General features: G+C 36.4%; 1 protein-coding gene across 1 annotated transcript in view; it reads right to left on the bottom strand.

The window, feature by feature from the left end:
• Positions 1–16214, bottom strand: part of SLC15A5 (solute carrier family 15 member 5) — an 87855-nt gene that overhangs the window by 38410 nt on the left and 33231 nt on the right. The window contains exon 5 of the mRNA XM_033222754.1: positions 11845–12031. Within this exon, the coding sequence (XP_033078645.1) occupies positions 11845–12031 (187 nt within the window). The remainder of the gene's footprint in view (positions 1–11844; positions 12032–16214) is intronic.

Genomic DNA, 16214 nt, shown 5'->3' with positions numbered 1-16214 from the left:
ACTCTGAAGATAAGAGAATGAAGATAATAGAATCATTGAAGATTTTAGACACAAGTGAAATGATTACAATTGTTATTTAGGATGATTACTCTACAGGTCATGTGCTGGTTCGTAGAATAGGAAAGATATTGGAGGTAGAAAGATAGAAGTGATAAAAATAATCTGGTAAAGTATAATGGGGGCGTAAGTTACAATCAGGGCTTTCACTTCAGGAAAATATAAGGAAGGTAGAAACATAAAATGCAATAGAGTGCACTGATAAAACCATAGCAACTGAAGCAAAGAGCAAGGAGGAAGCAGAAGTTAGTGATGAATATGAATCCAGGTGACTGGAAAGATGGTAGTGGTAATATAAGTAAGAACCGTAGTAGATATGGGAAAAACATGAATTTAATTTTGAGTTGAGTTGGAGGTACAAAGGGGTCATCTAAAGAGAAACGATCAGAAAACAATTGAAAATGTGTCATAGCCCAGAAAATTGGGTGAATCAAGAGAGAAAAACTAATGAGTCATCTGATTAGAGTCGGAGTTTAGGGCCAGGTGAAACTGAAAGAGGACTGGGGAGGGACAGTAGAGAATATCTAAGCAGTGCCTTCAAACATGTTTGCATTTGGAGCAAGACAATGAAGTAAAACAGCTGAAAGCAAGGTCAGAAAGATAGGTCATGTGTAAGAAAAGGTTTCAAGGAGGAGGATATACAAAGGAGAACTTTTGATCTTTCTAATTCGTCTCCTTTACTCTTCTGATCTCTTTCTCATCTGTGGTCCCCTCTCTTCCCCCTACCTCCGAATACATCATTAAGTTCTGTAGATTTTGTTTCCAAAATACACTTGACCCTTGAACAACATGGGTTTGAACTGCTCAGGTACACTTATATGCAGGTTTTCTTCTACTTCTGCCACCTCTGAGACAGCAAGACCAACCTCTCCTCCTGCTCCTCCTCAGCCTACTCAGTGTGAAGACAGTGAGGTTAAAGACCTCTGTGATGATCCACTTCCACTTAATACAGAGTAAATATCTTTTCTCTTCCATATGATTTTCTTAATAACATTTTCTTCTCTGTAGCTGACTTTGTTATAAAGAATACACTATGTAATACATATAACAAAAATATATATTGTTTAAGTTATTAATATGGCTTTCCATCAACAGTAGGATATTAGTAGTTAAGTTCGTCGGGAGTCAAAAGTTACATGTAATTTTTTTACTCTGTGGGGTTTGATGCTTCCAACCCCTGTGTTGTTCAAGGGTCAACTGTGTATTATAAATCAGTTTGCTTCTATCCATAGCCACTGCCATCATTCCAACCCAAGCCATTCTCATTTTTAACTCAGATGATGTGCAGTAGCATATTAACTGGTCTTCCTGTTTCCACTCTTGTCCACCTCTAACCTATTAAGCACCGGGCAGCCAGGTTGAACTTATGTAAATGTAAATTGAATATCACTCTTCAGCTTAATTCCTTCTATGGGTGTCCACACAGTTAAGAAGAAATCCATAATTTTTAACATGGCCTGTGTGATCTTGCCTGTGCTTGTTACTCCAGTCTAATTGCCTGCTGCTTTCTACTGTAACCAGGTTTCAGCCACAGTAATCTTTGTCTTTCTTGATTATCTTAAACTCTTTATTTTCCACTTTAGGGACTTTGATTTGCTCTTCACTCTGTCTGAAACTGTCCCCTGCTTTTTACCTGTCTAATGCCTCTTTGTCTTTTAGATATGCACTTTATAATCTAAATTAGATACCATAACATCCATTTTTTTCACTATACTTACTACAATTTGAAATGAAATATTTTTAGTGTGTTCATTTGTACCATGTGTTTCAATTACTTAATTGGAAGACTCACAAGAATTGGATCTAAGTTTGTTTTGTTTATTAGTCTTTACTACCAAGAAAAGGGCCCAGGTTCACAGTAAGACACACACACACACACACACACACACACACACATACACATACACACACACACAAATGAGCACATTTAATATTTTAAGAGAGGATAATAAAACATGTGACAAGTCAACTCTATTGAAGAATGGATTATCAGTTACCTTTTTACACTCAACAGGACTCCCATGATTAAATCAGAAAGCAAGGACTTGAACAATGAGTAGGTGGTGAGTATGTGCAAGTCGTGTCATCTAATCTTCTAAGAAGTTTGGTGTGCAGAAAAGGAGAAAGCTACACAAATTGCTTAAGAAGTTAGCAGGATCACAGGAAGCTCTTTTGTAAGATGTGAAAGGCTTAGTCATGTTTGTATAGATGGAGTCAATGGAGATGGGAAAAATTAAAGATATATGAGAAAAAAAAATATAGAAACATCCTGAAGTAGGTGAGAGAGAGAAAAGGATTAGGGGCCCAAGTTTAATCCCAGCAAGGAAAGAATAAAGTTATCCTCTAAAGGAAAAGTAATGTATAGAATGTTTAGAATGCAGAGAATATTGACAAATAGAAAAGTGAATTTGAGGACATATTTACCATATAATCTTATTCTTGCAATTTAGAGAGGCTAGTCACTTGGTGAGAGTGAGTAGATGGGAATGAAATTGAGAGGATAGAGGGGTAAGTTTCAACAACCACTGTTGATGAGTTTAAACTAAAGACAGAGTCTACAATAGAGCTGGTTGCTGAGGTTTGCAGCTTATTTTACTGAGCTCTTCTTTTTTTTTTTTTTTTTGTCCTAATAATGCAAGAGCCGAACCAGCCCAGACAATAGAAGCACAATTTAATGCTTGTCGCATAGGCTTTGCTTTTGACAATTAAAATGATGTTAAATTATTCAATTTGTTTACAAAATTTAGATGAATTTTTAAATATTTACACCAAGAGAATAAGACACTTGAGTATTTTTTATTTTTTAATTCTTAAAAAAGACAAGGCCGGGCTCAGTGGCTCATGCCTGTAATCCCAGCAGTTTGGGAGGCTGAGGTGGGCGGATCACGAGGTCAGGAGATTGAGATCATCCTGTCTAACACGGTGAAACCCTGTCTCTACTAAAAGTACAAAAAAAAAAAAAAAAAAATTAGCCTGACACGGTGGTGGGCACCTGTAGTCCCAGCTACTTGAGAGGCTGAGGCAGGAGAATGGCCTGAACCCAGTAGGTGGCGCTTGTAGTGAGCCTAGATCGTGCCACTGCACTCCAGCCTGGGCTACAGAGTGAGACTGTCTCAAAAAAAAAAAAAAAAACCAGTGGGATGAATATGATTCTTTTTTTTTTTTTTGAGACGGAGTCTTGCTCTGTCGCCGGGGCTGGAGTGCAGTGGCCGGATCTCAGCTCACTGCAAGCTCCGCCTCCCAGGTTTATGCCATTCTCCTGCCTCAGCCTCCCGAGTAGCTGGGACTACAGGCGCCCGCCACCTCGCCCGGCTAGTTTTTTTTTTTTTTTTTTGTATTTTTAGTAGAGACAGGGTTTCACCGTGTTAGCCAGGATGGTCTCGATATCCTGACCTCGTGATCCGCCCGTCTCGGCCTCCCAAAGTGCTGGGATTACAGGCTTGAGCCACCGCGCCCGGCAAATATGATTCTTATTAGTTATGTAACTGTGGACCAGTCATATTACCTTAAAAATTCTCAAGTATCTTACAAAATTTGGTATTAGATAATGCATAATGGTGAAAATTCTTTGCAAGCTGGAAAAGAAAGTTGTAAAGAATTATGCAAATTTAGAATACTTTTAAGATCCTATTCTACAAAAAGAAGATTTTTATCTACATTTCAATATCTAGAGCAGTTTAGGGACTTCCAGTTAAGATGGCTGATTGACCACACAATTTTATTTTTCTTTCTCATGATTCTAATTAAATGATGGCAAAGAAATTTGGAAAAGGTAAAAAGTCGGAGGAAGAGAAAACATTGGTGGACAAAAATTGAAAAAAAATTTAGAAATTGGAAAGAGAAGTGATAACTGATTTAGAAAAATAAATGAGGAAGCTACAGTCTAAACTGACAGCTGAGTGAGAGACTGAAAAAGCATGGCCCTAATCCCCCTAATCCCCTGAGGAATCATTTAGAAGCTCATGACTTGAAGGCACCAGGTATTTCAGAAGGTGGGGTAAGACTCAGAAGGAAAACTGCAAGGACTGGTTGAAAGTCTGCGCACTGAACAGTGAAATTGTCAAGTCTCCATTTCTATCCCCATGAAACAAGGTAAGTACATGTTCCATCTCCTCCTCCGGTAAGAGACATGACTTTGCAGAACTTAAATAGGTGTGACTTTGGATTCAGAGAAGGCTGAGGCTGAAAATGGAAAACGAGTAAAAACTAGGATTTTGAATGATGAGACATCCTCCATTCGTATCTGCACACAGCCACACCTTAGTTTCAGCACTAGGAAGTATGCCTCAAAGTAGGAGGCTGAAGAAATCTTCTCTCAAAAAGCTGAATAACTCCATTAAAAGATTGCTGCATATAATAGCTGGGGGGAGATCTTCATAATGATATGACTGGTTCCTTGCCAAATGATTCTACAGAGAAACCCCATAAGTCTCACTTATGTACAAAGTCATATCATCCTCAGTAATACTATTATTTTACAGTCTATAAGAATAGATATCCAAAGATCACCAGACATTCGAGAAAAGCTTCCCATGTGAAAAACAAGGAGACACGCAAACAGGAAGTGGCAGTAATCTGTAGTTAATGCAATCAATAAGAAGTAGCTATGAAAAAAGAATAATAAGAAATCTTAGAAACCAAATATGACTGCTGAAATACAAAACTCACAGAAAATTTGCAGGATGAAGTCAAAGAAATTTACAAAAAAAAAAAATAGAGAAACAACAAAGCAAAAAAGGCAATAACAATAAAAATCAAGCAAACACATTTATAGACATTTGAAAAGAAAATATTGAGACTTACTGAGTTATTTTAGGAAGATCCAACATCTGATCAATAGGAGTTCAAAAGGAAATAAAAAGAAAATGGAAGAAAGAAAACTTTTTTTTTGTTTAATAAAATTTTTCTAATTGAAAGAGCCCACTTGGATCAAAGTACAATGGTTGAAAAGACCTTTATCAAGGTACAGTAACATGAAATTTTAGAACAGCATGGAAAGAGAGAAGAGCTTTCCATTTAGGAAAAGCAATTGTAACACAAGAATGAGCATCAGAAAAGCAATGGACTTCTGGCCAGGTGTAGCAGCTTGTAGCTGTAATCCCAGCACTTTGGGAGGCCAAGGTGGGAGGATCATTTGAGGCCAGTTCAAGACCAGCCTGGGCAACATGACAAAACCCAGTCTCTACTAAAAATACCAAAATTAGCTGGATGTGGTGGCACATAGCTGTAATCCCAGCTACTCGGGAGGCTGAAGCACAAGAATTGCTTGAACCAAGGAGGTGGAGGTTGCAGTGAGCCAAGATCACGCTACTGCACTTTAGCCTGAGCTACAGAGCTAGACTCTGTCTAAGAAAGAAAAAAAGAGAGAGAGAAAGAGGAAGAAAGCGAGAAAGAGAGAGAGAAAGAAAGAAAAAGAAAGAGAAAGAAGAAAGAAAGAAAGAGAGAGAGAGAAAGAAAGAAAGAAAGAAAGGAAGGAAGGAAGGAAGGAAGGAAGGAAGGAAAGCACTAGACTTCTCAGCAGTAATTCAAGTTGCTTTCTTTGGTTTTCTTTTAGAATTTGAATTCCATGGGTATCTTCTAAGACACCCCTTATCCTAACTAATTTGAGGTAATTTAGATTTTAAAACTACCACGCACTTTTTTTTTTGATTGTTACTTGTGCTATGTAAAAATGCTTATATTTTATGAAGGAAAGTTTGTGGCATTGTCAGCAAAAGTGTAGACAAGGGTCACTATTTTTTTCTCTGTAAAAGGCCAGTAATAAATATTTCAGACTTTTGAGAAAAACAACAAAATTGAGGATAAGTTGGTACTTATGTAATGAGAGAAAACAAATTTCTATGATTTTTAAAATTGATAAAATTTAAAAGTATTTCTTTTGGAAGGGTGACGCAATTTCACTTAACTGGGGTTCCAAGGTGTTTTCTATTATCAAATCAGTTGCAAATGTTCATCTGTGTAAACCATTCTTACCATGCAGGTCATACAAAAACAGATGGTGAGCCAGATTTGGCCCATGAGCTGTAGTGATTGGCTAACCCCTGGTTTAGTCATCAGCTTTTATTGCCTGTTACTGAACTTTCATTCTGGCCTAGTGAGAAATTGTGGCATTTTATCTGGGCCACTGCTGCCTATACACATGCATGAAACTTGAGAGAGTAGTCTTTTGGTCACTTTCTTTGTCTTTGATACTGGAAGTGTCCTCCTTGACCAGTAGTGTAGATATCACCTGGGAGTTTGTTAGACATGCAGAATCTCAGGCTCTGCTCCAGAACCACTGACTCAGAATCTGCATTTTAAACTAGGTCTCTAGATGATTCTTATACAAATTAAACTACGAGAAGCACTGCTCAAGCATATAACACTATCAGGCCTGATCTAGCAAAATCCAGTGAAAGACAGTTCTCCTGAAAATTTCAAGCAAAGCACACATATTGAGTTTATTGTCTTAGTTTGCTTGTGCTGTTATTCAAAAAAAGTCTGAGACTAATTTATAAAGGACAGAAATTTCTTTTCTCACAGTTCTAAAAGCTGGAAAATTCAAAGTCAAGGTGCTGGTAGGCTTGGCTGTCGGGGGGGTGCTGCTTTCTGCTTCCGAGATGGCACCTTCCACAGAAGGTGGAAGAGCAAATGGAATGAACTCTATCAAGCCTTTTATAAGAGCACCTAATCCCATTTATGAGAGTGGAGCACTGATGACTCACTCATCTCCCAAAACCAACACCTCCCACTACTGTTGTACTGGGGATAAATTTCAACATGAATTTTGGAGGGAACAAAAACATTCAAACTGTAGCACTCAGTTACCTAGGTATTTTAGGACAAAGCATATTTTAGGATATTTAAGGATCTGTGTTTGCTTTTTATTTGCTACTGGACTCTGGTGCCAATAAAAACTAACTTTCTTAAAATTTAAAGCAAAGTTTGATTCCAGCCTAAATTTAATCCACTCCATTTTAAATTCGTAACTCGTATGAGATAATAACACACCCAAAGCAGAGTGCAGTTTATCAGAATGCACACATTTTAAACCTCTAGCAGATCTGTACTTACAAGATAAAGCACAATGGTTGCATAGGAGATATTATATTCAGATACACAATGTGTGTTTCAATATTGCCTGTGTGGTTGCAGACAAGTCCACAAGAGTCTTGAAGCTCTTATAATTTATGCTATTATTGAACCATGTAATCATTTTCCAAATTAGGCTACAATGAAATAAAAGACATTCAGAATTTATTCCAACATTAGGGTTGCACTTGTGATTTCATAATGAAGCTGAACTTCATACTAAAAAAGTGGGCATGTTAAGATTCTTTAGGTATTGGTATAAGATTCTTTAGGTATAAATTTATTCACTGAGAAAACTATGGGTTTCTATGGATAGTGTGATGTTTGAGTTTCTGATATGTAAGCTCACAACCTTAAGTATGAAATTCTATGGAGTCCTTGAGAAATTCCCCTTGGGTCCATGATTTTGGCAAATTCCCAGAATGGGAAATTTGCTCAGTGTTAATATATCAATCAGTGTTCATGAACTACTCTCATAAAGTCAGCTATAATTTTATTGTCTTATGTACCTGCTGCCTTTGGGGAAGACATTTGTCACTCACTTTTTAGGGTGGCATATGTTTTTTATTTTTATTGTTTTCCCCTATTTGTGGCATGTTTCTAAATATATACATAAAATGTGACATGTTCATATATATATATATATATATGACCCTCTTATCTTTTGTTTCTCTGTAGACCACTGGAATTCATTTCAGAAGACCCAGCGTCCGTTTATGTTTTATTTCTGAATGTAGGACAGGTAATCATTTACATAGCGATAAAATACACAAAAGTATCGCTATAAGACATCAATTATTTGCTTCAGATTACATATTAGATGATCTACTTCACCTCTGATTTAATTCCAACTTGATGTTACATTTAAGAATTGAGAACACTAACGTGCTTATATCAAACAAATGTGCAACCGAATGAATGACTTATTCAGGCTAGATGTTTACAATTCATGGGTTACTTCTTTTGGTGTTTACACAGTTCCTCCTATCAAGTATTTTACAATGGGTACATACCGTGATGTTTCTTGGGAAAATGTATCAGTTTGAAAGCTATATCAAAAAATAATTTTCCCTGAGATAATTGAACTTGCAATGAAAACAACTGGATCCCTGACTTAGTTTTTAGCTTAGCAACCACTTTGGTTTCAACCACAAAAAGAACTTTATACGACTGCCAATTATTAGAACTAGTTGAAGTTACTGGGACCTACACTGACTGTGTCTATCATAAAAGACTTTTAGCTGGAACTTGAATTTTCATGTTTTTATGTTAAAGAGAAAGGTATTGCAGTTATGTGAATATAGTTCATCTACATTTCAATTTAAATGTTATTTAAAAGCCAAGATAATTGCTACCTACTGTGTGGTACACTTCTGCTTTGTGTAAGCCGTAATAACAATCTTAATTAGGCTAATTTTAGTCAGATTAATACTTGTGTGTGTCAGCACTAACTACTGAATGCTCCATATTGCAGGATTTTAATTAATGCTAAGGAAAAGAAATACTCGTAGTGTAAACATTTTAGAACTAAAAAAAAGATAAAATGAAGCAAACCCAATTATGACCGGATAAATTACAACAATATCATTAGTTCTGGATTTTTAGTGAATTAAGGTTGACTTAAATAGATAAATCCACACAAGTGTAATATGAAGAAAATGCAGCCATGAATAAAACACTGTGAGCCTATGAAGTCTCTACCTTTCACAGTCTTGGAAGACCTAGAGATTTTTTTTTTTTAATAGTTGGAGACCCCAACATACTTCTTGACCTCCATAGGTGATGAACTCAGGAATGTTGTACCTTGAATCAGAAACACCTTTGTCATTGCATGGCTTATGAGCTAGATAAAAAAGTAAGCTTATTTTTTCTTTATCAATTTCTAGTTTGACCAGCTGGGTAAGATTTCCCCATCTCTCACTCTTGGTTTGGGCTGTGATTTTGCATGTCAAACATTAGGCATTGTCATTGACTTTACCATCTGCCTCCTTAAACATGACAGTCCCTGGAAGGAGAATGCCTGGATGTGGAAGGGAGTATGAGAGTATAAGGAGTAACTGCCCATTGTGATGACAAAAGGAGTTTTTCGGTTACTTCATAGTGCTAATTGGAAATATCAATAAGGATGTCAAGCTAATATCAGTACATTAACTTCTATAATCTAACAGCTACGTTTAGGTGCTAAGCAGAATAGTAATAGTAATAATAATAATAATAGTAATAATAAAGTTATGCCCTTAAAATTGAAAACCTGTTCAAATGACACTATCTTTATGACTCTGATCTATTAAATGGTGGTGTATCATGAGATTAAATGTAATATATATATATGAAGCTACCTGAATTCAAATTAGGAACTTATAAATATATGTTCATTCATAATTCATACTTCACCCACATTTTCAGGCATTTGAGTTCAAAGTGAAAAGGTAACTTTAATATTAGACTAATTCAATTATGTAAATTAGTATCAAAAAAGTACCCCAGATTGGTACTTTTATGTCCTGATAAAACTTGTTAATCTTTCATAATCATAACCAGAATATGGAAAACTTAGGCAAATATCTAGTTTAAAAGATGTATATCATCGCACTTTTATATTCCCATAGCAAAACATTATGCAAATAAACATACAAGTATGCAAATGAATGAATGAATGGAGTGGGGTTCAGAAACAACTGAAGTCAGTATTCTGTACCCAGTGGAACATAGCTTAGTTTCTTTTGAAGTGGGTCTAGTTTTTCCTTTTTCCTGTGCAATAGGTCTTGTTACCAGTCTTGAAGAGGAATATTTAATTCATTAACAACATCAAACAATATACTAAATAACTCTGTCTAACTTTTCTAAATCCAGAAAAAAATACTCTTCTTTAGGAATAGATATGATTTCAAATATGCGGGAGTAGAGAATTGTCCACAAGAAAGTTGCTTAACTTTAAAGTGAATTTAAGATTTCTCATTCTCGGGAAGAATTTATTTTAGCCATGCTATATAGAATATTTTTCTAAGATATTCAAAATTTTAAAATAGTAATTAAGCATGATTTGGAAGCTCAGATTGGGATGTTTCATGATACTGTACAAAACTGCCGAGATTTTTGGCACTTCACAGTATGATTTTACTCTTATTTTGTCCTGCATGCATTATGTTTCAATCATGGACTTGTTGAAAGTATATACAAACCATGTCTTACTTTTCCTTTTTTATCTTCATTGTACCGATGCTAATCCTGGACATTCGCCAAATAGGTGCTGACTTTTGGATTTCTACATTGGCAGACAGAAAAGCACTTCTTAAGACTTAAGGATTGTCAAAACCTAAAGATTTATAGTTTGCTAAAGCCTATTACAATAGATAAAGATGGGGTTACTGGCTTAAGAAATACATCACAAAAGGTTATGTACTAAAATCCTCCTCTATAATTGAAGATGATAAAAGAAACTAAGGTGAGTTTTGTCACTTTTAGTTCTAACCAAAAATAAACCCACTCCATGATGTGATGTTGATTGATCTGGTAGATAAAGAACAGGAAACACACACAATGAAATGTAACTTCTGTAAACAGAGAAGCAACAAGAACTATCTATGACTAGAAGACTGCATAGTCTCCACAGATTATTACAAAAGAAGAGCTTAAGAACAAGAACAGGTTAACTGAGAGAAGAGAATCTTCTATATGCCTGACCTTGACTATTTCAATAGAATTGTTTCTCAAGTAGAGGATAAGACATTAAGTTACCATTGCCTGATATTACTTAAGAATTTCAAACTTCCTTTGCTTTCTGTTTATGCTCACCAAGCAATTAAATGTGTCCCCTGCACATGATGACTCATAATAATAGCTAACATTTATAGAGCTTTTGCTATGTGTCTGGACTACGTTCTGGGCACTGAGGTCATCCTGAGTGATTTCAAAAGTTTTACAGAACAAAACAATCCAAAATTTATCTAGGGTATGTCCCTCAATGAGAAAAATAAGCAAACTAAAACAAGAAAGTTTCGGTGGCTTTTTCAAAGTCACCAGGAGCAGTTCAGTGGCAGAGTTCTCTGATTCTTAGATTGAAACTTGTTTTACTGCACCTTCACTGTTCTCTTGTTCCCTGATGGTGTCAAAGGAAGACAGGCAGAGGAGAGTATCAGCAGAATGGACTTCCATGCTTCTCTGCCATTTCAATCAGATAAATTTTATTTTATGGCCTATTGATTATGTTCTGAGAATGATATCCTAAATTGTTTCACTTTAAAAAATGATTAAAAAGCATTATTTCTATACCACTTACTATTTGATAAAGTACTGTATCAAAGCTGTAACTTACAATACTAATCCTTAATCAGTTTTGTTACTGATTCAGAAATTAAAATGATCTTTTGAAATTCATTAACTGTGTTTATTTTTAAGAACATATTTGACATAGACTTAAGGGGTAAGGACTGCCTGACTTGAAGGATTGGTCATTTGGTAGTGCTGGAAATTTCACCATTCTTTATATCAGGTGTGTCTTCTGAGGAGACATAAACATAAAAGGATGGGAAGAAGATGGGACACATGTCTGGCTAGAGATTTGAGAAAATGGATGTTATCAGTCACAAATTCACCTTTTTTCCAATTTGTCAAAATCTGACACTACTCAGGAGCATAGAGCTAGTTCGGATCTTAGCAGAATGTTGTTTTAAAAAGTTTCAAACCATTCATATGAAATGGTTAAGTTGTACTTACTGATGCATGTTGACAGAAATGATCCAACTCTCTTAGAGGGAAACAGGCAGGTGCTGAAATACTCCAGAAAAGGAGACAGAATTAGTAGTGGTAGGATGCTGATGGCATTCATTACTGCAATCGGCAGAAGAAATCCATCCAAATTCAGGTTGGAATTCATGGTTTGCAGATAATATCCTGAAGGAATCTGCATTCGAGAGGGAAACAGCCATGCATTAAGACAGTGGTTTAACATTGAAGAAAGCATCGTCCACCAGAGGCCTTCCCTCTTGCACGTACTCTGAGATGGATGAGCTGAATATTCCCTAGTATTTCAAGTCCCAGTTACGAGCTGATAAAGGGTCTTCATCTGTGGTGGCAGAAGCTCTGTCTAGTCTATTGCCAGTAGTACTCACTCCTCATGGAAGACTCTATCGTCATTTAGTCTCTCTTAATTTTTCTATGAAAAGTAATCATGGCCCCAATTTTGTGCTTAAGATGACACATAAAAACCTAGTAACTTAAATTCTGCAGATAAGCAAAATGACTTTTCTTCATGAACACTAATACAAAACCAGTAAAAAATACTAAAGACGTCTGTTTTTACCCTGATGAAAAAAAATGAGACTAGAATAGATTCTTTAAAAAGCATCTAGTTTGGTGGCAATATAGAAATAACTTTTTTCTTAAGAAGAGGGGCCCAATGTGGACACATGTTAATTGCTGTAGGCTGTCCTTGAGGGGGCTATTTAGAGAGGCTTTGTTTCCAGTGTGAAGTAAGTAACATAGGGAGGAAAAAAAAAACCTTCTTGTGTCTTTGCCCTCCCTTCAAACTAATTACATGATACTAGAATTCCATAAAGGAAACAACATGAAAAATGTTTGCATGATAAAGTGAAAGGTACAGATTTAAAAAAAAAAACAAAAAACCCTGTGCTCCACCTCAAATCCTCAATATACTGTTAGAATTTCTTCCTTTTAAAAATAACCCCAACGCTAACTAAAACTCTAACACTAATTTGAAGTCTCTTAGTGTATTCCAATCCTCTTAGCAACCGAGTGTGATATCAGAACCAAGGGATGATGTCACATGAAAGAGGTGTCTCTTCACTTTTCTAGTTCATGAGCTTTGTTACAGCTTCATCATGATTTTTTGTGTGTTTGTTTGAGATGGAGTCTTGCTCTGTCGCCCAGGCTGGAGTGCAGTGGCGTGATCTTGGCTCACTGTAAGCTCCGCCTCCTGGGTTCACGCCATTCTCCTACCTCAGCCTCCTGAATAGCTGGGACTACAGGCGCTTGCCACCATGCCCGGCTAATTTTTTTGTATTTTTAGTAGAGATGGGGTTTCACTATGTTAGCCAGGATGTTCTCGATCTCCTGACCTCGTGATCTGCCTGCCTTGGCCTCTCGAAGTGCTGGGATTACAGGCGTGAGCCACCACGCCCAGCCCATCATGATCTTTAGTAGCGTATAGTATTTCTTTAATTCCCAGTGGTACACAAAGCTATTGAGTGGCATGGAGGGAAAGTCAACCAAGTCTTCTTGAGGAATGGATCCTCCAAACTCTTATAGTACAAGAACTGCATTAGGATCTCTGCTTCACCACCATCCTGGGAGAGCAGTCTCGCTCAAATATCCAGATGATAACTTCTCATTTGAAACCTTTGCTAACCCCTTCTCTAGACTCAATCGTACAGTTCAAGAGGGTATATATGGTGAATCAGTGTTATGGTGTCAGTACAGCTGTTACCAAGTCCACCAATTATAAAATGAGCCTATTGCCATGTTAACTGCCCAAACACAGGACAAGACCACATTTTCACTGAGATTCTTTCTATAGAAAATGTGTCCTGGTGATCATTTATCTTCCGATCTTTAATTTGACCCTTAGCATAGTAAACAAGGATTGTTTTGGCTGGGTACAGATGGCAAGAGTTAAAGGAACATTAGTTCATTCTGCCCTACTTCAATAAAATTATTAAGCATGGATCCCCCATCAGAGGAAAATGAATGATGTGTTTTAACAAAAAGTGCTGGCAGCAGAACAACTCTAAGACTGAAAGGCTCCCAGCACAACTTCGAAGTTTCTGTTACTGATTTCAAATGAGAATTATTGTTAATAGGAATAAAGTTATTATCGGCATGAATCACAGACATGGAAATCTGTTAACTTAATAATGTGGCAAATGTACTATTAATCTTTAGTGAAGCAATATTAATATATTGCCTAATCTTAGAAAGGGCTCCAGTGTCTTGAAAGCTTGAAATCATTTCTGCCTCTGCCTCAAGTTCTGAAATCATCCCCCTGTAAAATTTTAAATACTTTTATTTCATCCAAGCCTGTGAGTATTCAGAAATAATTGCTGTCAATAGAGATTCATTCTCACCTTTGAGTGGCCAGTAATGTCAAATGGCAACCTCATCAGCCGTAATATCAACATATTTTAGATGTATGTCTTGCAACTGAAGGTCAATAATGGCCACTAAATTTAAAATATGTATGAAATTCTATGATGTTTTATTCTTGGTACTTTGATTGCGTTTGTATTGGTGATTATTTCATTTGGGGGCAAAAATCTAATCCCAGCCTATCCTATTGGAAATTCCTCACCCGAAGTATGATCTAAGCATTTTCTTCGAAGTTTCTAGCATAACATTACTGCATATAATTTTGGACTCTATATAGTATCAGGGATTTTTAACCGAGTGCAAGAATGATATTGAGGGTAATAAAGCATGGCCCTTGACACTAATCCTGAGTTGGGATGTTGCTGTGCCACACACTAGCAAGGTGACTGGGAACAGGTTGCAAGTTAGTTTCTGAACCTCAGATTTAGGAAAGTGATAGCCATGTAGCCTTGCTATGGGGATTAAATTACATACTATGAAACTATCTTTTAGAAGCTATGACACATAATAGGTGATCAATAAGTATTAATTTCTATGCTTTGCAATAAATTGGGCATCTAGAGTTGGTGATATGCTTAAAAATTAGTTTATCAAAATTTATTGTAATTTATGTTAAATTAAAAAATATATGACAGTGTGCAAAGAAGGCTCGAACTTGGTGGAAAGAAATATCAGGTGTCATTGCATTATGAAGGTAAGGAACTGGTATTCTGTGCTACTTGCACATAAGGTTTTCAGGTTAGCTATGGACCATGTAGTAATTTTGTACTGTTTATCAGTTCCTCCATTCTAAGAGGTTTTATTATATTAATGTTTACATATATGGGTAATATTTCTGCTGTATTCTGTTTTTGTGCCTACTGCTATTGTAGAGTCGAGAGCGAGTCTGAATCTCCTAAATCAGACTAGCTTTCATGCATTATTTAGTCTACAGGTCAAGAAACTTTCTGTAAAGGGCCAGATAGTAAATATGTCCACATATGGGTTCCGTGGCAGTTACTCAACTCTGCTATTTTTGTGCATAAGAAGACATAGATATTACAAAACAAAGAGCATGGCTATGTTCTGATAAAACTTCATTTATGGACACTAAAATTTAAATTTTATACAATTTTCTTTTTCTTTCTTTCTTTTTTTTTTTTTTTTTTTGAGATGGAGTTTCACTCTTGTTGCCCAGGCTGGAGTACAATGGCATGATCTCTGCTCATCACAACCTCCGCCTCCCGGGTTCAACCGATTCTCCTGCCTCAGCCACCCAAGCAGCTGGGATTACAGGCATGCGCACCAAGCTCGCTAATTTTGTATTTTAGTAGAGACAGGTTTTCTCCATTTTGGTAAGCCTGGTTTCAAATTCCTGACCTCAGGTAATCTGCCTGCCTCGGCCTCCCAAAGTGCTGAGATTATAGGCGTGAGCCACCACGCCGGGCTAAATTTTATACAATTTTCATGTGCCAGAAAATACTATTCTTTTTAAATTTTTTTTCAAATATACAAAAATATAAAAATCATCTTAGCTTACAGGATGTACAAAATTAAGTAGTGGACTGGATTTGGCCTGCAGATAGTGGATTGCTAACCTCTGGCTTAGAGGGGCAGGCACTGTACTGAGAGACAGAGGACAGATTGCACTTTCCCTTGCACTACTGTTAACTGTGACCTGCGGTGCCTCACCTCTACCAAAAGAAAGTCACTTAATTTTTCTGAGCCTAAGATTACTCTTTAACAAATAAAGTAGTTGATGAAGTTAATGTCTAACTTTTGTTGCAGCTCTATTATTCTGTGATTTCTAAATGTAACTCATTCATGAGCCTTCTAAATTCCAAGTTGGGGGTTAGCAATGAACAAAGTCCCAGATTTGTCCAAAGACGTTTGTAATCATTTATTTTTCGCAGTAAATAAATTAGTCTTTAACTATAACCACATTAAAAAATTTTTAAATCACATATATCTATAAAAGATACTTTGGGCTTAGTGTTTTCCCT

The sequence above is a fragment of the Trachypithecus francoisi genome, unplaced genomic scaffold, assembly GCF_009764315.1.
Source record: "Trachypithecus francoisi isolate TF-2019V2 unplaced genomic scaffold, Tfra_2.0 Lachesis_group11, whole genome shotgun sequence".
Taxonomy (NCBI): domain Eukaryota; kingdom Metazoa; phylum Chordata; class Mammalia; order Primates; family Cercopithecidae; genus Trachypithecus; species Trachypithecus francoisi.
The sequence above is the reverse complement of the archived record's forward strand: the minus strand, read 5'-3'. Positions and strand labels throughout refer to the sequence as shown.